This window comes from Sinohyriopsis cumingii, chromosome 15 (genome assembly GCF_028554795.1).
Source record: "Sinohyriopsis cumingii isolate HCF-2022 chromosome 15, ASM2855479v2, whole genome shotgun sequence".
In the NCBI taxonomy this organism is placed as follows: Eukaryota; Metazoa; Mollusca; class Bivalvia; order Unionida; family Unionidae; genus Sinohyriopsis; species Sinohyriopsis cumingii.
The window spans coordinates 131,379,181-131,403,983 of NC_142975.1; the positions used below are offsets into that span (position 1 = coordinate 131,379,181).

General features: G+C 35.8%; 1 protein-coding gene across 2 annotated transcripts in view; it reads left to right on the forward strand.

Moving 5' to 3' along the window:
• The window catches only part of LOC149782788 (trafficking protein particle complex subunit 8-like), a 175,596-nt gene that overhangs the window by 95,419 nt on the left and 55,374 nt on the right, over window positions 1-24,803 (forward strand). For both annotated transcript variants that reach the window (XM_089934298.1, XM_089934299.1), the window contains exons 13-18: window positions 4,267-4,338; window positions 6,331-6,483; window positions 6,997-7,123; window positions 16,223-16,411; window positions 17,240-17,388; window positions 23,972-24,046. In XM_089934298.1, coding sequence (XP_089790424.1) covers window positions 4,267-4,338; window positions 6,331-6,483; window positions 6,997-7,123; window positions 16,223-16,411; window positions 17,240-17,388; window positions 23,972-24,046 — 765 coding nt within the window. The remainder of the gene's footprint in view (window positions 1-4,266; window positions 4,339-6,330; window positions 6,484-6,996; window positions 7,124-16,222; window positions 16,412-17,239; window positions 17,389-23,971; window positions 24,047-24,803) is intronic.

Below are 24,803 nucleotides of genomic sequence, written 5' to 3' on the forward strand. Positions count from 1 at the left end.
TCATCAAGGGCAAGGGCTTTGACTATGGAAAGATAGCAGTACCTAACATGAATTGATTTTTAGACCCATTCTTGAATTTATTCCATTTCCTTTGTCATTCATTGTTCTGCATTTGCATTTGTGCTCTCCATTTGCTCGAAAATTCATTCATTGTTTCATTGTGGGAGCTGTGATGACACATTTAGAAGAACAAGGGTAGCAGAATAAATGCCCTATGGCAAACTTGGGTTGGCTGGCTTGGTGCTTCATTGGAAAAGACCATTAACATCCCATTTCTTCAGCATGATATAGCCAAACCAATCAATCATTCTGTATTCCATTTAAATTAATTTAGTGTTGTGTTTGCATTCATTCAATGTTCCATTTGCATTCCATATTTGTTAAACTTGTAACAATACATGTTTAAGGATCTGTTACATCATTGGGAGAATAATGCATTTTTCATTAATCAGACACACAGTACTACTGTAAAATACTGTTTTTCTGCATGTATTTGCTGTCCCAAAACATAATAAATTACTTAATTCAATGTTTGATAATAAACTGGAGATAGAAAAAAGTAAAATTCGCACCCGTGATATTATTCTACATATTAAGCAAAAAATACACATTTTTCTATATTGATAACAAGTAAGATAATGAATAAAGAACAGATGTTACTGCCCATGTTGTTAAATTTAATATGTGTTCATCTACCAGAGCATAGTCAGACATGTATCAGAGCTTTCACTTTGTTTGCTTTCCAAGAGAGCGGCTACATTAGTAATCTATCAGTTCTCATTGCGTTATATATAATCGGTGATGATGAAAATGTGCAGTACAAATACATGCAGATTTCATCACTCTGTAAGAAAAATAAAAGAAACCTGAAAGCATAGTCCACACTGTTGTAGAGATGTTGACCATATTGCAGAATTATTAGGAATCTTTAGTGAAGACAAGAAGAAGCAGATAGTTCCTTAGGAAAACTAAGTGTTGATAATTATGGCTGTTCCTTTTAAAACAGACATGGTTATGTTAGAGTACTCTGGTTATTCATGGAGTTCATATGAAAATGATACAAAATTCTAACTTGTACCTTTTAGTGACTTCTTCACACTGATATTGTCTACCTCAGATCCAAGGTATATTTTACTGGAACAGCCCTTATTGTTCAGGCAAAAAAAAATGTTCAAAGAATTTAACCCTTTACCTCATAGTGTCTGTCACTGTGCAGGCATTCGATATACATGTGCCAACATCAAAGAGTGCAGTTTGCCATAAAGAGCATGCCTATTATCTAAATGATTATGTGAAAAAGCCCACCAGTAAGATTTATAGCAGGATAGTATATGTTAAAGTTGACATAAATTGAAACCATTTTACCTTTTTGTACATATGTGTGATCTATTGATAGGTTTAAGATTAAAATCTTATCCTTCTAGTTTAATTAAAAAAATTTCGTGAATGAATTTTTGAATTCTTTAAGAGACCTCATTCACTGTCAGGTTGGAGAAGCTGTGTGAATGCATAATTCAGGTTTTCAGTTCAGGATTGAGTTTAGGGTTGAAAAGTACATGTATATGAGCAGAAAAAGGTCAAAGGTATTGACCTCTTAATGCTATTGTGATGATAATTCAGCAGGTTTTGTACATGTAAACTGCCCGAACCCAATTTGGGAGTAAACCATTCAATTGCATGGGTTTAGAGCAAGCTCCTTAAAAAATGTTCAGCCATTCACTAAAAGGCAGAGGAGGAAATAAATAAAAATATACCTAGTATTCATTGAAGTATGTGTGTTTTATAACTATGACTTTGGTTCACTGCAGAGCAAAAAAGCATGGGCTAGAATGTTTGATTATATAAGCCATTCCCTTCACCATTTTAACTTAATTGGTTTTGTTCCAATCATTCTTAACACCAGAAGGGCAGTTTCCAGTGTACATGTAAATTATATGAAGCTAGAAAATACAAAGGGTTAAGATAAATGGGGCTGAGGGTTGTTTTACATGTGTGTGGCAGTGACCAAAATGGTTGACAATTGGATCCATCAACTTGTGTCAGAAGTTATTTATTACCATTTGTTTCCCCTTCAAATGATTGATGAAATAATTGATTTATAAATTCGGGTAAGAAGCATTTCTAGACTGCCATATTGTTTGCTTGACTTGTGAACACTAAATCTTGAAGCTAATTGCATTTGTTTAATTCTGAACTTATTCTTGCCCAGATTCAAGCATCTTTTGAACAGTAAATGCTTAATTTTTCTGTATCACATTATCAGTTGTAAATACTCACTAATTAACACTCTGACCACTATTTGACCACTCCGGTGGCCTAGTGGTTAGAGTGTGTGCCTCGGATGCAGGAGGTTGTGGGTTCAATCCCCAGCCAAGTCATACCAAAGACTTATAAAAATGGTATTTACAGCTGCCTTGCTTGGCACTCAGCATGAAGAGGTTAGTGTTAGGACTGGTTGGTCTGGTGTCAGGATAATGTGACTGGGTGGGACATCATGCTGAATGTCTGCGACATGATGCCTCAAAGCTAGGTGTCACTATAAACTGCCACTCTGCAGACATCATAGCGATATGACTTAAAAATTGTTAAAGCTACATTAAAAATCCAAATCACACACACACACACACTGACTACTATTTGCTTGAATGACTACTGCAAGAATAATTAAGGAGCAACAGAGTCATTTTTATAGGAAATGCAGAATAGTATTCACTGGTGAACTGACTATGTGACGATTGATAAAACCACAAATCCACGTGCGTGTGTTGGTGGCTTTCTCATTTTTATATGTTCCATTTTTTTTAAACCATTCATTGTCTCATAATTTGAATAACCTCTAATAGTGAGATTAACTTTGATCATTAGTTGTTAATTTAATTACTTGATATATAAATTCAGACGATATTCTTTTATTTCCTTTGAGCAAAATTGTACACAGAATTTATTGAAGAGAAACAGAGAAGACTTATTGGCTTTGTTGTTCCTACTTCAAAAGCATTAACACTGTTGGGGCCGCAGGTTCAAACCCTGGCTGAGTCATACCAAAGACTTACAAAAATGGTACTAACGGCTACCTCACTTGGCGCTCAGCATTAAGAGGATAGTGTTAGGACTGGTTGGCCTGGTGTAAGGATAATGTGACTGGGTGGGACATCATGTTACATGTCTGTGGCATGATGCCCCAGTGCTTGACATCACTATAAACTGCCACACTGCAGACGTTGTAGCGATATGACTGAAAAATTGTTAAAGCTATGTTAAAACTCTAAATCACACATGCACACACACACAGCCAATTAACACTACTGTATTTACCATATATATTGGAATATCATAAATTAATTTTTAAAGTAATTTGTTTGTGCACTGTATGTTCTGGAACACATTGTTTTTTTTTTTGTTTTTGAGTCATAATTTGTGAGACACCTTTTAAATTATTTGAAAAATACATATTGGAAAATGCCCTCCAACAGAAATTTTATTTTTAAAAATATTAAACTGTGTACTTGAGATAAAAGTCTTTAATCCAATGCAGCATTATCTCATCAACACAATCCTTCTCCTGCACACGTACAATCCATTCTATTGGTGCATGAATATTTATTTAGTCTTGGGGCATATAACTTTGGTGAAAAAAAGTTTCACCATAAGTTCTGGGACAGGAAAATAAATAATTATTTTATTGTGGCCTAATATGTATGGTATATAAGGTAATCAGATTGTCAGTGAGCTGACTTCTTTCAAAACTAAGCTTAGATGAAAGGGCAGTGTTTGCCTACTGATAAATTTGAAATGAATATTTACAAAAAGAAACTTTGTTCATCTTTATTCATATCAAAAAAAATGCAGTCATAAGACAGTATATTACTTGAAGAATGCATCACCTCTTGCCCAATTATTAAATCAAATTCTTGTTTATTTTGGCACAGACTTTGCACTTCTTCAGATAATTGGTGAAATATTGTAAAATCTCAGGAGCCATGCTATAATTATAATGTATACAAATTCAGACACATCCTCTTCCCCAAATTGATAATTAACTTTTTACACATTAGTTTTCTTAATATATTTATTTTTCATGCTCGAACAAATATACAAATCTTCAGGTACAACACCACAAATCTGTCATATCTGAATTTGTGCTATAATGAAATGTGCTTTAGTTAGATCACACTGAATATACATATTAATATCAGTAAGTATGCCATGAAATCTTTACTCTCACAATCCAGCTTTTGATAATTTTGTATTGCTTTATCATTTTAGCGGAAACATGCGCTTAGGACATATTCCCAGGCGATGCAAGTATACAAAGGAAAGAATTGGTCACTAGCTGAGGTAAGACAATCTTGTGTGTTTAAAGTAAAGCATGTAACTGATAATAGAAGCTTTTGATAGCAGGTTTTGTATATAGTCAAAATAAAAGGCATTTTCTTGAAGCAATATCAAATTAAATTGAATGTCATGATGTTAAATACACAAAAGAAAATGCATGTGTTCACTTTGATTTAAGCAAATAAATACCCCAAACTGACTAATTAGGCTAAGCATATTGACTTCTTTAAGGTATATATTCTTTGTGTGATTTTGTGAAGATATTATTTTCATTTAATTGTAAAAATGTAATAGTCATCAGGAAAGAAATAAAAAAATTTTTTACTTGAATTTATTCGTGTTACAGACCCTGAAACTGGTAATTTTACCAAATCTGTATTTCATTTGTGATCCATTTACCATCCATTTATGATTTTCATTGAGCTAACATCTTTTTTTTTATAATTGACTGTCTCAGGAATGTATTCAGATTTTGCATTTATTTCTTCAATAATCATTTCCTGTAATTTTCTTTCATATAGAATACGTTTACCAAAGTTTGATTACTGTTAAAATGTGTTAAATGGAAGAAACTATTACTTCCATATCTTAATAAAAGTATACTTCATTACAATAGAAAATCCATAAAATTAGAAATATGTTTCTGCAACTGCAATAGATGTAAACAATAAAACAATGAGTTTCATTGCAATAAACATCGTACAGACACAACTACCAGTGCCAATGTCTTCACATCAGTAGCAGTTTTGAAAACAATTTCACAGCTTGTAAGTGGTGAAAAGTTAGTACTCTTGTGAAATATAAAGAATCTGATCCTGAATTATCATGCAAAAGGCTTTTAAACGTGAAAAACAGATACAGTTTCAAATCCATGCATGTAATGCATTCAATATGTTTTTGACCATTCATCATTCTGTGTTCTGTATTTTGCATTAGGTTTTAAATAGTATTCTTCATCTCTTCATTTGCATTCTTCATTCTGTCTGCATTCCATTTTTGCTTCACTGGTAAAATTACTTGTTGCAGGGTTTGTATTTAGTTTGACTGCTTTTGTTGCATAACATAAATTAAAGAGCTGTGATGGCTGTAAAGTATATTGCTTTAGATGCAGTTGCACTGACATCAGTTAAACAGATGGCCATGTTGCCTGTGAAGTATATTGCTTTAGATGCAGTTGCACATTTTACACATTGCCAACTTTGCAGTCATTGTGGAATACAGAATAAACAATTGATTTTTGTGTGTGGATTTTGGGAATTTGGTATTGCCTTTAAATTTCCAATTTGATTTCAGTTTATTATTGTTTGATCGATTTCTTATATTGATTTTCTTTTTTCTGAAAAGAACTGTAATGCATAGCTGTATGTATTGGATTCCTTTAGCTGCACATTCAACGCAATGATTTATCTTGAAAAGCCACATACTGGCAACAAGTCTGTTGTAAGTTGACATTGTGCAGACCCCATAACAGATAATTCCATTTCCATTTTGTTAGCATTCAGTTTGTGTTCTATTCATGATTGCTTTTCTTCTGCCATCTCATTTTTCATTAATGGTCACAAAAGTGCATTCAGATTTTACATTTACCATTTTTCATCCATGGTTATCTTTAAACTTTGCTTGTTTGGAACAAAGTTAAAATGCACTTACGGAGTTTCTTTTTCTATGTTCAAGAATGTTAAAGTGGGAGCACTCTTGTTTTTGTATTTATTCTTATTATGTTTGTGCTTTAATGAAATAACATGCAAAGAAAGCAAAAGAAATCCTTGAATTTATATTTAAAAAAATGTAGCTTCAAAATTTCTTGTATTCATTCAGTATTTCATTTCTTTTGCTTTCACTTTGCATTAATTCCACATTGTGATTTTGGTTTAGTAGGAAAAGTGCTCATTTGAGATTGGTAGTAAATAATGCATGAGTAAGATTTCTTAACCTTATTCCATTTTGGAAGTAGCACTATACAAACACTAATGTGTATTTTTCTTTTTTTTGTAGGATCACATTAATTTCACACTTGGTCGTCAGTCTCACAGCCTGAAGCAGCTGGAGAATGCAACTGCAGCTTTCAAGCACCTGCTGACAGAGAATAGCAAGCAAACAGCCAGCCAACAAAATGCCTTCCTCAGAGAGTACCTCTTTGTTTACAGGGTATGAATTATTAATTATAAATTTCACCTTGTCATTGATGCTTCTTAAATTTAGTAAAACAACTTTTACCAATTAAAAGCAACAGAGTTCTGTAGTATACAGTATCCAATCATCAGATTATCAAAAGTTTAGTTTGTAGGTCTGCAGACATTTTGTTATCAAAATTTACAAATGTGCATTAAACAAAAGTATTTTGAATACAGTAATATATTCAGTTTTTCTGAGTGAAATCATTATAATGCAGATTTTTAAGAAATGTACTTTGCTAGAGTTTTATTTGCTTGCCACTTTCAAATTATGCTTAAGATTTGAAGGTAGTTGTTATGGTTGAGAATTAGTTTCAAGACTATTTTGATTGCTTACACCAATTTTGGGGGAAAGTGTTGGGGGGTGGTAAAAATGTTCATCACACTGATTAAAATGCTGTAATTATTACCTGTGCTTTCATGTTTTTGCCTGGAGGTTCATGAAGTCATGACTAAAAGTGGTGATTATATATTATTTGCCCTACAGCAGTTACTGCAACAGGAGGCAGGAGAAATGGGTGTATTGTCAGGAGCACTACCAGAACTTCCTCTCCCAACCCTGGACTCCAATTCCACCAGAGTGCTGATGGGGAGTAGACCACAGCCTCCACAAGGTAGGTCATGAAGCATATATGAATGCATCCACATTTGTAATGCATTGATAGGCATAGTTTTATAAGATCTGTAATAAGTGCTCATTTATGCATTGAATACATTACCTAAACAAATTAAGATCAAGGAAAATATCTTTAACTACCTCATTAATCCACCAATACACTATAATAGATGTAGACTGTTTATGTGAGCATTTAGAATTTCCACCTAAAGAAAAAGCCTCAGTGATGAAACAAACTTTATCTGAGAGTACCAAAATTGGTTCCTCAGTATTCTATTAACTATCCACTAATCATTCAAATCTACTGTCCTATTTTTGGCCCAGATATATTGTATGTTCAGAAACCAGTATCTTTTTCTCCACCGTCTGCCATATGAATTCATACTTGTTTAGAAATAGGAAAATCAGTTTCCTAGTGCAGTGAAATTGTATTTTCCTGGTTTGCCACCATTGATACACACTGATTGATATTTGACCTTTGCCAATTCTGAAAGTCCTCAACAAATCCTCTTGTTTCCAGATGTTACCATTTCCAGCCATTTACTGGATAAAGCCTCCATTTTAACAGCAGAAGTTAGCCAAAAATAATCCTTGAACTACATTAAAACCTCTCAGAAATTAAAATTATCATCTTATCTGATTTACTTTCCAAACTGGATGCCTTGCAAAGTCTTAAATTGAACAACCCATTGAAATCATAAATTCATAGAGACACTTTTTTTTTGTTAAATCTGGAAAAGGTATTTTGTACTGTTGACTGCCTAATTAGATTGGCAGATCTGCCACTTGTCCCGATTTACTCAGAATCATCCCAAATTTTGCTTCAAAATCCTGAAATCCCAATTTCCCACTGTTTTGCCTAAAATTCCAGTTTTTAAAAATGCCAACAAAAAGTTTTAAATTAACCTATTGATTCATGATGGCTGCGCAAAGAGAACAGAAGTGATCATTTTCCTGTTTTCATCTTTTAGGCTGGTATTGAGTGTGTTAATTGAATCAGCAGAAAAGATGACAATGAAAAATGATAGATTTTCACTGTATGACTGTAGCATACATTTTTACATTCAGTAAATAGCATAAGATAGTGGAGATGTCAATTTCTTTGTAAAAGTATTTGTGAACATATGGTCGCAGACTCTGACCCTCATTTTTTTCCCTCCAAATTGCAATTTTTTTTTGTTTGTCATCCTGATATTCATTCCACTCAAGGTTACAGGTCTGTATTGGTGTAAGGGTAATGAAAAAGCAGATAAAGGATCCAAAGCTTCCCTGCGGTCACTTATTTCTGAATTGAAAATTCCATATATTGGCTTCAAATATTAAAATTGGCATGTTCATCTAAAATCCATACAATTCCAGATTTCTCCCAGCTGTCTGTGAAGCTGGGGTACCAGAGTTTTTTTTTTATTTTACATTGTAGGGTAACATTATTTCTGTTACTGTGTTGATATTCGAAGCTTGGACATGGACATAACAATGAATATGTCTGTTCTGCCATGCTACAAAATCAATTGAGAGGTTTTCAGTGCTACTTAAGAACTGGTTCAAAATGTTGCAGCATCATACCTGCATCTTTGGCTGTTTTCTACCTGGTGTAAAATGCTTGCAATGACAGCGTATGGGAATTGTCTTGCCACAAAGCCAGAGTCATGAACAGAGTAACGCACCATATGATAGTCAACATTCTGAAGGCATTATGCAACATGAACTTGGTGAGAAGAGGTGCCTATCTGTACACATGCCTCTCTGCACACATCCTCACTAGTGCCTCCATGCATCCTCACTAGTGCCTCCACACATCCTCACTAGTACCTCCACACAGACAGTCACTTGTGGTTCATCTTCATGGTTTGGTACTTCCATGTAAAGGAGCTACTACTTCAGTTTTCATAGCCTTCCTCTTCCACTTTTTGCAGACAGAGATGCAAGATAATAGACAGAAAGATAAGACAGTCACTTTCCAACAACAACAGTCCATTTGCTCGTTAGCAAACATATTGAGTAGCCAGTGTTTCAATATGTTAACCCTATCTACACCTTGGCCAGTGTATCCCACAGGGGTGTAAAATTGAGGGTAAAAAGAACCCATTGGTGTCATAACTGGTGGTCAATAAAGAAATGTGGGGGGTCAAAAATGTACTGACAAATTTTCATCTGACCATGCTTTTTCAGCATGAAATAGGATATTGCAACTTGCACAACATACTCTCTCTTTCTCTCTCTAAACATGCAAATAAACCAACATGTACAATTAACAAACAAATGCATTGTCCATTCAAAGAATAATTTTATTAGTTCATTTTTCTTTTAAAGTTGTACTTTTAACAGTCTCCTTATAAGCTTTTTGAAGCAGTATTATAGACCAACACATTACATACAAGCCAATACAAACAGCCTAATCTTTTTTATCAAATGGCCGTTAATTTACTGTCATAAAATTTGTACTATCATCGGTTTCATTGTACTTCCTACTGGAACACATTTATCCAAAATCAAGGAGACTAATGATTCATCTTCTTTCTAATAAGTTATACTTGAACTTTAGGATTTTTTTTTTATTGTAGCAAAGTTAAAAGCCAACAAAATCTGCAATGACCCCCTGACTTTGAAATCCAAATAACGCATTTGTCTCGGCAAGTTTACTGATTTCTTTGTTGTGAAAGAATGCCTTGGGTTATAATGTGTTCTCCAGATATCTTGTGGCGAACGAGGGCAGAATTTTAAAATTTCTTAAACCCTGTCATGAAAGGATTATTCACTTTTGCAAACTTCGCAATCACATGATCAGAAGTCACACCAGTAATCCTAATGGATGTGCCATATTCCACTCAGCCGAATTATTTTCTCCTTTTTTCATTAAAGTTAGATCCACAGTTATTCTTTTGTGTTCTGCTTCTTTCACTTTCTTCACTAATGATTATTAGTGCACGACATTTTAATCTGGAGATCACTTTCTAGTGCAACAAGCATTGAGGTTAAACATCTAGATGACATCTTGCTGAGCTCGATTGAAATCATGTGAGAGCCTGCGAGGTATGGGGAAGCTATTACGTCATAACATTGCCTGTGCTAGTCTGGTTCCTTATTTAGTATGTTCCCTGCATTGCACTCTGCTATACAAATAGAGGAGCACAACACAGGGAGCAAACAAAGCGGGGAACCAGTCAATGCCTATTATTGTATTATACACATTGCCATTCCTTGTCCAGTTTATTGGATATTAAATAAATCCTGATCACATTATGTCCGTCCTTTGCATCAAAAAAACACAGCAACAACCCTCAAGACATGGGGACTATCTGGAGACCCAAATTGCAAACTTATTTTGGGAGACCTGCGAATTTAGAACATATGCTGTCTTCCAGCATTGTAGCTCTGAGAGATGGTCCTTGTTGGCATCATGACAAAGAGATTGCTGCAACATGGATATAGCCAGGAGAAAGAAACATCAAGTGAACAGTGACCCCATCAGGTTTGTGAGAAGTGGCAAGACACAGAGGCAAAAGACTGAATCAAGAGGTATCTTTACTATATTGCCAGATTGGGAAATGCAGGCAGATGTGAAAGGACAGCTTAAGTTCCCAAAGTGACATCTGTGATACAAACTGTATTGCCATATTGGGAAATGCAGGCAGATGTGAAAGGACAGATGAAGTTCCCAAAGTGACATCTGTGATACAAACTTTATTGCCAGATTTGGAAATGCAGGCAGATGTGAAAGGACAGCTGAAGTTCCCAAAGTGACATCTGTGATACAAACTTTATTGCCAGATTGGGAAATGCAGGCAGATGTGAAAGGACAGCTGAAGTTCCCAAAGTGACATCTGTGATACAAACTGTATTGCCAGATTGGGAAATGCAGGCAGATGTGAAAGAACAGCCGAAGTTCCCAAAGTGACATCTGTGATACAAACTTTAGACCTAATATCTTATAATTTATTGTTGTGGAACTGACAGTGCTATAGGAAGCTAGAATGGAGGAGGCCATGAGAAGAAATAATCCAGGTATTAGCCACTCATGGATATCCATAAGTTCCAGCAGAATGGACAGGAGACCTGGAATCAGCATGTGGAAATAGGATGCTATGGCTTTGCAGCTCAGACATTTTGTTGTGTCTTGAGTGTCATGGGGATTATAGAACCTGGCCATAGGAATTGAGTTGCCAAGGTTGGTAAACAGGCAGAGGAAGCCTCACATTGGATATGATGGAAGAGAGTGGAGTGATGAAAAGCTAATTGATTCCAGGCTGAGGATGAACAACTAATTTGGTGCACCCCAGGAGAACATTGTGGGTCAGTGCAGAAATGCTCTAGGAATGAGGAACCCCACCTGATGATAGAATTATCACAGTGCAGAACTCTCTTTGTATGTGTGTGCATGTATGTGTGAGTGTGTATGTGTATATATATATATATGTATATATATAGAGAGAGAGAGAGAGAGACCTGCCAACCCTTACGATTTTGCCATAAGTCTTACGAAAATTAACCTTAAAATACGGACATACAGCATAAAAGCAGATACTACGGAAAAAAGATCATTGCTGAAAAATCTGTATACTTGGCACATATGTGTTTGATTTGGATCCGGGTTTCATATTAAAATGAGTGGAATTAGTCAGGGAACCAGACTAACTTTACAGCAGCACATCAGACGCTTTAAACTGCACGTGTTTGTTCATGCAAAGCATCTGCATGATGAAACTGTTGATTATAGAATTTTTTTAAACTGGCTTCCAGCAAGAGACGCATGTTTAAGACAAAAGGGAAAATAAGTCTTGAAAAGTGTTAATAATCAACACAGAAGAATAAAAAGCAATATTCAGATTCTTGTGAATAAAAACTGGAAGGGACAGAATTATGTTTATTGGACACAACATGCCAATTTGAGTATGTCTCATGGGGGGAGATATGATTGCCTTTGTCATGTGAAATGGAAAAAGACTTTCCAAGAATTATGTCAAGTTGAGAGATAGCAACAAGCCATTGAGATGCATTGGGTTTGGAACTAAAGTTTGTGCATCTGTACTAGTGCTAAATAAAGTCTATGCATACTTTACAAACTTTCATTTGAACATAATGTTTATCGTCACTGCATGTTTCAATTACTGAGCTTTTCATTACTTTTTCCAGCTTTACAATAGCAGTTTATGATATTGTTACACCTTACTGAAAACTGGTAAAACTTACGGAAAAAGATCAACTGCCTTGCTGAGACAGACTCTTTAAGGTTGGCAGGTCATATATATATATATATATATATATATATATATATATATATATTGTGATCCCTGCTCCGTTATGACATGAATTATAACTTGAATTTCATAAAAGTAAGAAAAGAAACGTGAAAAGTTTATTATCATTTTGGGGGAAGAGATCGTGCATGAATTCTAATACAAGACAATTGTGGTGTGTCTCCTGCAATTTCATATACTTGTATTTATTTTGTACACAAAAAAGTTTTCTCTCCTTAAAAGTAGGAAAATTAATGTATAAAATGTTTATTGAAGGATGACACTGGGCTTCACCAGTGTCGCAAGTTGCGATTTATTTTCCATACTGGCGACAAAATCTACCATCTGGTGATATATTTTTTTCCCTCGACATTGTTGGCTGTTTAAACTTGTATATACAGCTTTGGTTTGGAGTGAAGAAATTCAGAGGCACCATGAAAGGAAGCTGCAAACTTAATATAAAATGCACTGGAATTTATATATCGTTAGATAAATAGATTCATTGTTCATATTGACTGTCCACCTTAACTGTGAAATTATATATCATAATCCACATATTTTGACATATGGCCTTGAGTACTGTATGCTGTGAAATCTCGGCCTTGTTTTTGTTTAAAGCATTTCTGGTGGAGATTAACCGGATAAAGCACTATCTCATAATGGATCTTTCGGACGAAAGAGTGTCAGATTATCAGCTGCTCACTAATAATAATATATTTATTTTGACTGACCTCAGTATATGGATGGTAATTAAAAGTACACTTCTTTTCACTGATAGAATTAAATCCTTCAGAACACTCATATTTTCTGTAGAAACAGAACAGAACGCCTGTGTATTCAGTGTGTGTTGGCCTTTTTTTTTTAAATTTCTGATGCATGCATGGAAGGCAGCATCACTCTGCCACCATAAATGTCACAAAAATTCCCAAACAAAACAAACAAATAAAAAGAACCCAAAAAACAAAACAAACAGATATGGAGTTCTACTTGTTGGTCTACCTGTGCTACTGGGACTAACCTACAATCAACCAACTTTTGAAGGCAGGAAATGTAATTGATGCAATCAACCAAACGATGCCCAATTAAATTTGTTTTTAACACCTAACCAGAAAAGGTAGTATTGCTGAAGCTTCAAAGAAAATGGATCACTTTTGAAGCACTGATCATTCTTTACAAATACTAATGAAAAAAAAATTTAATCTCTGTCAATGTTATTCTTTGATGTTGCCACCACAATAAGAAACAGACTTCTATTGGGTCCTCCAAAGCTGTCTTTTAGTGGTAACTGCAATAACACATGCACCCTCAAAGAAAGCCAAATACAATCTTCAATAAAAACAAATAACCTTTCATCAGAAGTCGGCACCAAACTTCAACAAAAGCAATAGAATCTGACAGATTGTTGCATTTTCCTAAGTGTCTGGAAGAAGTTTTTTGTGCCATGACAGTTTCATTCTTGCAGGAAAAAAATTATGCTTACGGTGACTACCAGTGGCAGCATTAAACGCAGATTAAATTTCCAGTCTTTTGAAAACAGTGATATATTGCTGTCAAGTTAATTGCTGATGGGATATCTTGCAAAGATGTTTCTTGAACTTTTTAATTTGTTGTAGTTTTCATTTCCTTATCAATAGCCTCACCCCCTCGGCAAGATGATACTGTTTCCAGCTGACCAAAATCTAGACCAATATAAGTACATTTACATGTTGCATGTAAACAGCTATAGCCATGTGCTAGTTGCGACAATCATATTGAATTGTTAAGTGTGTGTGTATATATATATATATATATATATATATAGCTACTGTGTTATAGCAGTGTCACACCAAATATGGTGAAATAACCACAAATGTTACATTATTCTTATAACATGACAAAATGCACACCATTTTTTCAATAAAATCACCAATCAGTGTAGTGAAATTTATGTACTCTTGGATGCCACAGACATTTAAACTTTCCCCTTGTATGACATGATGACATTATTGTAATGTTTTGAGCTTTTGTTATATGTTTGTAATATGAAACAAATACGATATCAGTTTATGAACATAAATAGTACATTAATCATGTGATTTACCAATCCTTTGTGACCAGGAGCAATGAGTCTTAGTAGCTAAACTAAGAGAGCATATTTCTGTGTTTGCTTTTATTTTGCCATCAAAGTACCCGAGTCAATTTGAACCACGAAATATACAGAGATAGTACAATTTTAGAAGAGCACAGATAACATGTGAAGACCTTGTTCCATCATGGTTTGGAATTTACCTTGTCCTGGATGTTATTAAATTAACAAATGGCCTGCTATTACAGATTTATTAGCTTTGAGTCAAATTTGTGACTTGAAATGCCTAGCCAGTGAAGTGAATGTATATTCATTGCATGATCAGAAGTATCTTGTGAAGAAAGCCAATTAACTTGTGTAAGATTAACTTGTGTAAGATTAACTTGTGTAAGATTAACTTGTGTAAATGATGTGAACTATAATAGAATAAGTACTATAAGAAATTATTAAATGCTTTACTGTTCTCTGAAAGTAACTAATTTGAGTATTGCAGTTTCCACTCATCTACAATAGTTATGTGTAAAATGTAAAATTGATAACTATTATAATGCACAGATTGTATGAGAACTCAACATAAGTCTTAGAAAGACAGTAAATAGAGCTATATGGTATATTTCTATCAAAAACCTGTTTGAGGTACCTTATGCCTTTGAAACCAAACAGTAATTACATTGTCTTTGATTAGTAAAATCTACAGTTACTGAGTATAAAAAGTTTCAAAGACAAACTTTTTATAAAGCTTGATGTACAGTTATAATGCTAAATACATCTTAACTATTATTTGGTTCCAAATCATGTGCATGGTGTGGAAGTTTCATATAGTTGATTTCTTAACTGCATGGATAGTACACATGCAAGAAAAAATGAAGAAATCATACATTTACAATCTGTTTGTTATTTTAAAAGTAAAATGACAGTTCATCGCAGTGCATATTAAAATAAACTACTTACTTTCCTATTTCTCATCAACAGGATGAACCTGACATCTGTCTTACCTTTACTGTCGATAAGATCATGTGTAACCAAAGAAAATTACAGCCTCAAACACATAACTGTGTTTCAGGATGAAACAATGTGCCCACTGATATCATTAATAGAAATTGCTTCTTGAACCACAGATTTTACCGAGATCAGTTTTCCATGGATTGCTGCTTTTTATCTCCATCAGCTGCCATTTGATTGCTGACATGTGTTGGTAGGTTGTAAAAATACAATAAAAAGAACCAAAGTTTGGATTTATGTTGGTAGGATATAAGAAAAACAACCCATAGCAACTCAGTATTTGTGACACTGGGTGATCTCAACATTGGCTTTAACGCATCTAGTGGCTTAGTGGGGACAAATTCTTTTCTAATATGATTAGTACTGCTTCAAAGTATTCAGGTTTTTGCCATGAGTTTTACTGCATGTGATTATCATGACTTGTTCTAGAACTGAAAATTTAGCAATGAAATTCCCTCTTTAGTTGAATAAAAGGATAATTTTCTAAATATTGGAGTGATTTAGTGAAGAAATAAAGGTTTTTGCAAGCTGTATGATGTGTGATTTTCATGCATTCATTTGAATTTTCAGCAAATACCTTTTGAAATTATTATGAATCCTGCAATCATGCATCCTAGACTAGGCCCATATAGATTAAGTACATGTCTTTATTTGTCACTTGGTGGCCTTTAAATGATTAGGGACCATTTAAAAATACTGATTTGTCACTAATAATTTGCTAAGTTCCACATCAGAATATTTCCTATCTTGAACGTAACAAACTCTGTATGATCACTGTATTTATCGTTAATAGGAGACAGAATCCCAGCTACTGGTGTGTGGTTTGACCAGGCGGATGTGAACAACTCCAAGTGGCACAAACTGGAGGAATTACTGGTGGCATCAGCTAATGGGGGAACCCTTCCTGTCATCTTCAGACCCTCCATACAGTGTTACAGCAGTAAAACAGAAAACAGATTTAACCCAGTAGGATTTGTTAGAGGTAATTAAGTAAATTAATGCAAACTATACATATACCCAACTCGGGACTAGAAAGTATGTTCTACTTTGTTTTTTCAATGATTATCCACAAAAATTGCTATGCACATTAGGTAATTCTCTCCGTCAGACCTACAATATCATAATCATGTTAGCAAGATTTATCAAACTGAAAACATGAACCAAATGTTGAATAGTCTGTAAAACTTGACTTCGGACAGCTTTCCTCGAAATGTATATAAAAACTTGTTTATCAGTAATATATCCAATACATTTTTGCTTCTCTCAAGGGGCTACGTGATGTCAGGAGAATATAATATAGCTATGACCCAAAAGATGATCTTTGACCTAAGCCATGATGATCTCAGGCATTTGTATACACCTTTCTTCTAACATTGGGTTGACTAAACCCAGGGACTGTGCTGTACATACATACATACATACATGCATGCATGCATGCATGCATACATACATACATACATACATACATACATACATACATACATACATACATACAACAGTCACCTTTAACAATGTTTGAAGGTGCATTGATAAGCATTTAAAAAATGCAAATAAGGTTAACTAATGGGAATCATTGTTTTGGGAAGTTTTTGTTGTATTTTCAATGGCTGGTATATGACAATGATGGCTGAATGTTTACAGCCTCTATAATATTTTTAATTAGTAGATTTTATTTGTTAAATGCGCTAAATTTATTGACAATTTCAGAGTGGATTTTTGCTTTCAAACAGCATTTTTCATTGTTACCATGCAAGTAACTTTTAATAGTTTTCGTTTACAAATTTTTTATTGATCATGGTATTGGTTACAGAACCCATAACTGTTGAGATCTACCTTGTGAACCCCTTGAAGGTGCCCTTAGCCTTGGCAAATGTGACACTTCTGTGGACATTCCTCCCTACCATATCAGGTCATGACAAACCACAGCTCATCACCAATGAACATGCTTCGACTGTAAAGGTAGGCTTGCAGTTGTACATTTATGCATGTCACTTCTGGAAATAAATTTTTGTCCAAGTGTTTATAAGAAATTCATTTTTAGTTATTTTCACAATGCCAACTGCAGTGGGATCAGCACCATATCCATTACATCAAAAGAAGCAATTTCTTGTGTTTCATTACCTAATTTTATTATTCTTTGCTAAATATCAAGCCTAAAGATTTCAAACAATTCTTTACTGCTCCGGTGGCCTGTTGGTTAGAGTCCACCTTAGATGCAAAAGGTAGCGTGTTCAAACCCCAGTTTAGTCATACCAAAGACTTGTACAAAGACTGTTTATTGTGAGGAAAAATATGAATTTTGGAGAGTAGGAAAGGGGCTGCAGTGTCTTGGTGGTTGGCATGGCAGACATGTGAATACAAAGGTACAGGTTGAAATCCTACTGTTAGATCAGCCCAGGTTGGCTACCATCGTGTGTTCTTAGGTAAGGCACCTTACTCCAACTGCTTTGGTACTAAATAACCCTCACATGTTGCTTTGCAGTATAACACCAAACCAAACTGTTTTACCCAGCCTAATAAAATACTATATATGTACATGAATGCTATGTTCTTTCTACTCAGAGGTGTGGTTATTTATTCCAACACAGCATATTTTCAAACTGCACATAATTCAGATCTCTGCCAGCATGGTGATATTGAAACAAAATTATAGACAAAACATCAATCCAAGTTGGTCCAAGTTGACATCAGCTTTTCTATCATTTATATGATTCCTCACACATCTTATTGATTGTAAAATAGTTAACATTGGTTTTCTTGCTAAATTCGCTAACATTATATGCAGCTAAAATTATATGTTTTATGGCATTTTGTGACAGGTAGTATGCCCTTATTTCACTAAATTTCACAAACTTGGGCTTGTAATTGAGATTTGCATTATCTCACTTATGATAAATATGACTATTATTTTATTTGGAGGTGGAGTTGGTACAGAGGCTAAAAAATAACTACATTCGACACCTGGTAATATTAGCTTACATTGAGTTACATTACTTGAACACATTGTCATATGCAGTGCTGAACCATGTTTGGGTACATTCTTCTGTAAGAATATGACTTTCCATGAAAAGTAGGTGACAGTGAGTTGCAGTGCACACAGCAGTGATAATGTTAATCTTTGGTGTATTATTTTATTTTTATCTGACCTATCACTTTCTGGCAGCAGTGTCAGCATGATCAACAGCGTTTTATTTATTTTATGCAGAAGTTTCTTCTTAAAAACATTACCCAATCATAATACGTTAGGAGAACTTCTACTACCTCGCAAATCCAGCCCTTCCAGATACTACATTTAGCTAAAGAGAGCCAAAAGTTGTCTGCCAACCCATGTCTCAGTCTGGCAGAGTGATCTCCACTTAGTTATAAAGATTGGCAGCAAAGTCTTAGAGCCTGTCAGTTCCTACTTCTGCTCGTGCAAAACTGCATGCTTTCTCTCAAGAGATACCTCACAAGCCAGTTTCAACTTGGAAGCATACCATTCTCAGTTGGATGAGTCCTGTCACCTGAAAGGAAAGTATACTGATCTCTGTTTCCAACTTTTCTCTCCTACTTACGAAGTTCTTCCTTTCAGTTTGCTAACACTTTGTTGCCATTGCATAATTTAAAGCACTTCATCACTTGCATGGGTAGCCTATATATCTTCACGGTTTGGGCATGCAAGTCTTTTATGCCTTTCAAAACTCTGTTATATCTGTATAATTCCATCATTGCTGGTACAGACATTCCTAACACCCTGGCACAATGCTTCCATGATTTACTTGTATGGGGCATCCTTGAACATTTCTGCAGGTAGTATTATAATTATATTGTAAATTATATTATACCTGGACACTTCTGGGAGTTGGTCTGATGAATGATCTAAGTACTATATAGAGCTGCCAATGCTGTAGCTGCAGTTGGCAGAATGCAACTCAGTGCTTTCTACCTCCACTTTCCTGAAGGACCACCATAAGGTCAAGCTGTGAGAACAGCCTTTATCCTCCAACCTTCTTTTTAACGTCCAGATTGAAGTCCACAAACAAGATACAAAAGAGACCAGATTTTCCTCCCCTGCAGTCACAGCATTGATACAGGGATATAATGGGGACTCAGGAAGGGCACCCAAATGCTGCACATGAGACAATCCTCTAGAAAACTATTCTACTGAAGATCCACTGTGCAAAAGCCACAGTCCTTGCAAACCAAAGCGGATAAAACACAAATAGGGTCCTATAGTTCACTCCAACATTTCTCCCCCCGACAGCCTCCTTCCCTCATAAATGATGTCATTTCCACTCAGCCCTTTGCACACATCCCATTCAGAGGAAGGCTTCAATTCTTCGATGCCAAATGGAACAAGACTTGCTACCATGATCCATGGACTCAACAAGTACTTTCTGAGGGCTCTACATCACTTTCCACATTCCCTATCCAGAGTCCCAACAGTTACAAACATCCCATCAGACCCATTGAAACCCACCACCTTGTATCAAGAAATAAATGACCTCCAGAAAAGGGTGATGGAATGCATTTGAAACACATGTTCTATGGGTTTTTTATTCCAGACTTTTCTTGGTCCCAAAGGCAAACGGCATTCTGCATACGGTCATGGTCCTCGGCATCCTCAATTATTGCATTCACGACCCTTGGTGCTCAACAGAAACACCACGGTGCATTTTGAACGCTGTCCAAGAGGGAGATAACGCCATCAGTATGGACCTAAAAGACGCTTACCTTCATGTCCCTATTCACCAGTCTTCCAGAAGGTCCAGCAATTTGCCTACAGTGACCTTAAATAGTAATTCAGGGCACTCTGATTTGGACTCAACATCAGCTTCTGGGTCTTCACTCATCTCCAGAACTGAGTAATTACACATGTCTGGACCATTTCTACAGCAGCAACAAGTTACCTGATCGATATCCTGCAGAAACATCAGATTAGTTATGTTTTAAAATGCGACATAATAATCCTTGTTAAACTGCTTACCAAATCTGGGCTTTCTCATCAGCAAGGACAAATCCAACTTAGTATCTTCTGAACAATTTATTCACATTAGTATGGAGTTAAATACACCGGCAAAATAGTTGTCTCCCTCAGGATGAGGCATTGAAAATCTGCACCGTCGTGGCTTTTTTTAACTTGTGTGAAAAACTTTTTCTGCATGGAAATTCCTTCACAGACTGGGCTTGCTCAATGTGGCAGCTGCCGTAATTGTCCTAGGTCACCTTTTTATGTGCCTATTGCAGATGATTCTTCTGTCCCAATGGAGGCCAAAAAAGTGTCCCATTGGACCAAAACCTCACCATCTGCACACAACTGAGGCACCATCTTCAGACTTAGAGTGATCTAATTTGGCTCACAATGGTATACCTGTGCAAGTACAACTGCCCAAAATTACAATCTGTACAGATTAAAGTATAGAAAGCTGGGAAGCCCAACTATTGCCATCCTTTCAGAAAGCCAGCAGTGCATGGTCTCCCCAGGAACGCCATCTGCATATCAATATTCTGGAAATGAAGGCCATTGTGAAAGCCTTTCACTCATGGCAGGTATATTTAAATGGCAAGGTAGTCCTTATTCTTTCTGACACTCCACAGTAGTGACTTAACTCAAACAACAAAGAGGAACCAAATCTCAGAACTTTGTGTCTTGGTGTGGGACTTTCTAAAGTGGTATTGTCAAAAGCAAATCCAAGCACACATTCACCATATCCTGGGATGCCTAAATATACTAGCCAGTTCATTGTCATGGAATAGTCAGCTAATACAGATCGAATGGTCTCTTCTTCCCTCCGTTTTCACTTGGGTGTGTACCAGATGGGACCAACCATTGGTAGACCAGTTTGCAACAAGATGGAATACCAAACTCCAAACCTTTGTCTCTCCAGTCCTGGACCCAAAAGCTTGGCCAGTTGACACTAGGTCATTAGAATAGAATGGACTGGATGCATATGCCTACCCTCCAAAACCTCTGATTCCAAAAGTGATACAGAAAGCAAGAGAATGGGACTGCTGCCTTATCCTCATTGCACCACTCAGATGGAAGAAGTCATATATCATCTACCACATCAGTCATGTATCGGAAAGTCCTCAGAAAATTCTGATATTTCCCTCATCTACACAAACAACCACGGCAGCAGTTGTTTCATCCCTTTCCAGAGCTACTGAAACTGCATGTCCGGATCATATTAAACGGGCCCTCAGAAAAAAGCAGTTCTTACAACCAGTTGTTTAGGGAATTGTTCAGGCATGAAGTCCCTCACTCTGAAAGCATATGAAGGCAAACCAGAATTTCGAAATAGAGGCTATTTACATGTGTAAGGTCATATTCACCCAGTACAGCCTCGATTCCACCCTAAAAATCCATATAAGAATGAACAAAAAATATTTTTTTTAAAGAACTTGTTTGCTTCAGCTGTTACTAATTCTGTATCAAGGTCAGGGACCTGGTCAGCTTTTAGATACAAAGTTCTATTATTAGGTGTTTATGGGGAAAAAACGGGTCAGACTGATTTCTGGAAAATGTCAAATTCCAGTAAACAAAATTTCATTACTATAAATGATTAAAAAATTTAAAACTAACAATCAAACTATTTAATTAAATCAAATATAAATTAAATCAAATATACATAACAATATCAACACAGACTATCTCTTCCAGAAGTAAGTGGGTTATTTTCACGGCATATAGAGAAATGAACTTGTCACACCTTTTGGCTCTCGAGTATGGAACAGTTTCCACCTGCATAGCATTCGACTGGAACTGTTCTTGAACTGACATTCAGGCTGTGGGATGGAGATCAGAGTTCACATTCTCAAGCTTTTATCTCTGTGATCCCAAAGGGCCCAGCTTGATCTGGTGGGACTTGTGTCTGCAGCTCGACAGGTCACATTTCCAGGTCTATCAACAGCTTCTTAAAACGCGTCTTCATGACTTCCTCTGGATTTGTGGGGGGTCTCCTAATTGATGCCGCTCCCCAATAGATGGAGTCTCTTCCAATCAGGTTACCTAGAAGCTGTCTCTTACATACCCTAGGGAACCAGAGATGGTACCTCCCTCCTCTTACCTATTCTCCTAAGTATTATGATTTGGTAAAATTTCTAAACAAAATATTTTCTCCTAGTAAAACATGTTTCTTCAAGCATACTTACCCAATCATAATACATATACACATTCCCAGCCTCTCCACAGTTACATCTAAAGAAAGCATACTTTATGCTCCAGTAGTAACTGACAGGTTCACGGTTTTTACCACCAGTCCTTACACCTAAGGGGAGAACACTCTGCCTGACCACCACTTAGGTAGGCAGATAATTTTAAGCCCCCTTTACCTAAAGTAGTATCTGGGTGGGCTGGATTTGCTAGATAGTAGTAGTTCTTCTAAGGTATAATGTATGATTGGGTAAGTGTTCTCAAAGATATTTTACTAGGAAACATTGGTTTCTTGTATTGCCTTTTTCATTTGTAGCTGATCTTGAGTTGAACCTCTGGGATGATATTACAATGTGGCTAAAATTTGTATCATATCTTTGGGTAACATGCCATGCTTACAATAGCAGCATGAACAGTGTCAACATTAAGATTCTGCGCTTTAGTTTTTAAAATTTATATGTTGTCTATAGTATTTGTTGTATGCAGCAGGAACTTCTATAAATTTACTACATACATTAAGCTTTACCATGGTACACGGGTTTCTTCTCTTGCCTGCTAGAGCAGAAAGATGCATCCAGGTCCATTTATTGCTATGATTTCACCATGGTTACGATTCAAGGCATACATTTTACAACCAGTCATTTTCTATGAAAATGATGCTTATTAGATTTCTGTTCATTTACTACTAGGCTTGTCAGGTTTATCACTGAAGACCATTTATGAGTGAAGTCATTAAACATAAATTTCAGGAGTTGATATTGTAATGAGCTTTTGGCAGATAAAATAACTCTGAATAACAGATGAGGTGGTCAAAATGGAGGTGAAAAATTGCATAAAGAAATGTGACCTTGCATCTGCAAATTGATGCTAACCATTGGCATAGAAGGGGGTGCACGGATGTCAGCTAAGACGATCAGTGGTACTAGAAATAGACTTGTGCATGCTTTGTGAGTTTCTGGCAATGTTATTCCAGCTTTGAGTGTTGGTATTCAAAGTATGGATAGATTGCTAAAATTATTTATTGGACTAGGGCAAACTACTGATAAATATATGTCACGGTGAACAGTTTTATGCAGCTAAACAGTGTTCATAATCAAAATATGCATGCTCCAGAACTCTTGCTTCATATTGTTACAAGTGAACTTGGTTTCATTTATTGCAAAATGTAGGTTGCAGTGACATAATTTATGTTCTGATGATAGGTTTTGCATTGAGCTTGACTGTTGGAGGGCCATGCAACATCATAAATGCATTTTGAAGTGAATCACAATGACCTACTTAATGACTACTGATTTATGCACTGTGAGAGGAGGTGAGTCATACCATTCTTGGAAATTCTGGTATTACAGAAAAATATATTTCATAATACTTATCTTCAAATGTACTTAATTGATATTTCCTACTTTACAGAATCTACTGGCTGATGAGATTATCCACAGCCAGGTGATAGAGGAGATCATTCTGCAGGGCAGTGAAAGGCTTCCAGTGAGTCCAGATACACAAATAACACTAGTATAATTATGTTTTTAACATGCATGCCGGTGCACTCTGATACAGTGTTAACAGACATACAAGAACTCTCAGCTAGACAGTGTTTCAGTTATACTTAAATTTAACATTGTCAGCATTTCTGGTTGGTAATCTTTATCATTAAGGATATCAATGTTTAAAGTTTACTCTACATAACAGATTACCGCCACACCTGACAACAGAGGGATGTACATACCCTTGGAGCAGAATTAATAAGAGCTGCAGTGGCTCAGTATTAGTAAGGTGGACTTGTGACTTGAAGGACATGGATTCAAATCCTGCTATTGAATCTGCCTAGGTAAGCTGCCATGGTATGTCCCCTGGGCAATGTACTTCATTCACATTACCTTAGCGTGATATAAACCTCGTGTGTTGATGTGCACTAAAGCACCAAAAACATCCTCTTCTGAGTTTACTGTCTGCATTAAAATGATGGTATTATAAGAGAAGTGGCCATTCAAGAAGGAAAAACTGAAAAATGTATCTCTGATGCAGTACTGTCCTCATCTGGGAGAACAGCTTCATTATGAAGTGCATCTTGAGTTGTGGATAATTACGCAATATGCATCATAAAAAGTAATTGTGTAACACTGTCAGATAGTTGGCCATCTATTAAAAAAGAGTGTTGTTTCCTTTTATATTTTCTACAAACAAATCACGGTTTTCAAATAATTTGATTTCAGGTTATATATATATACCTGTTCTTTGTGGG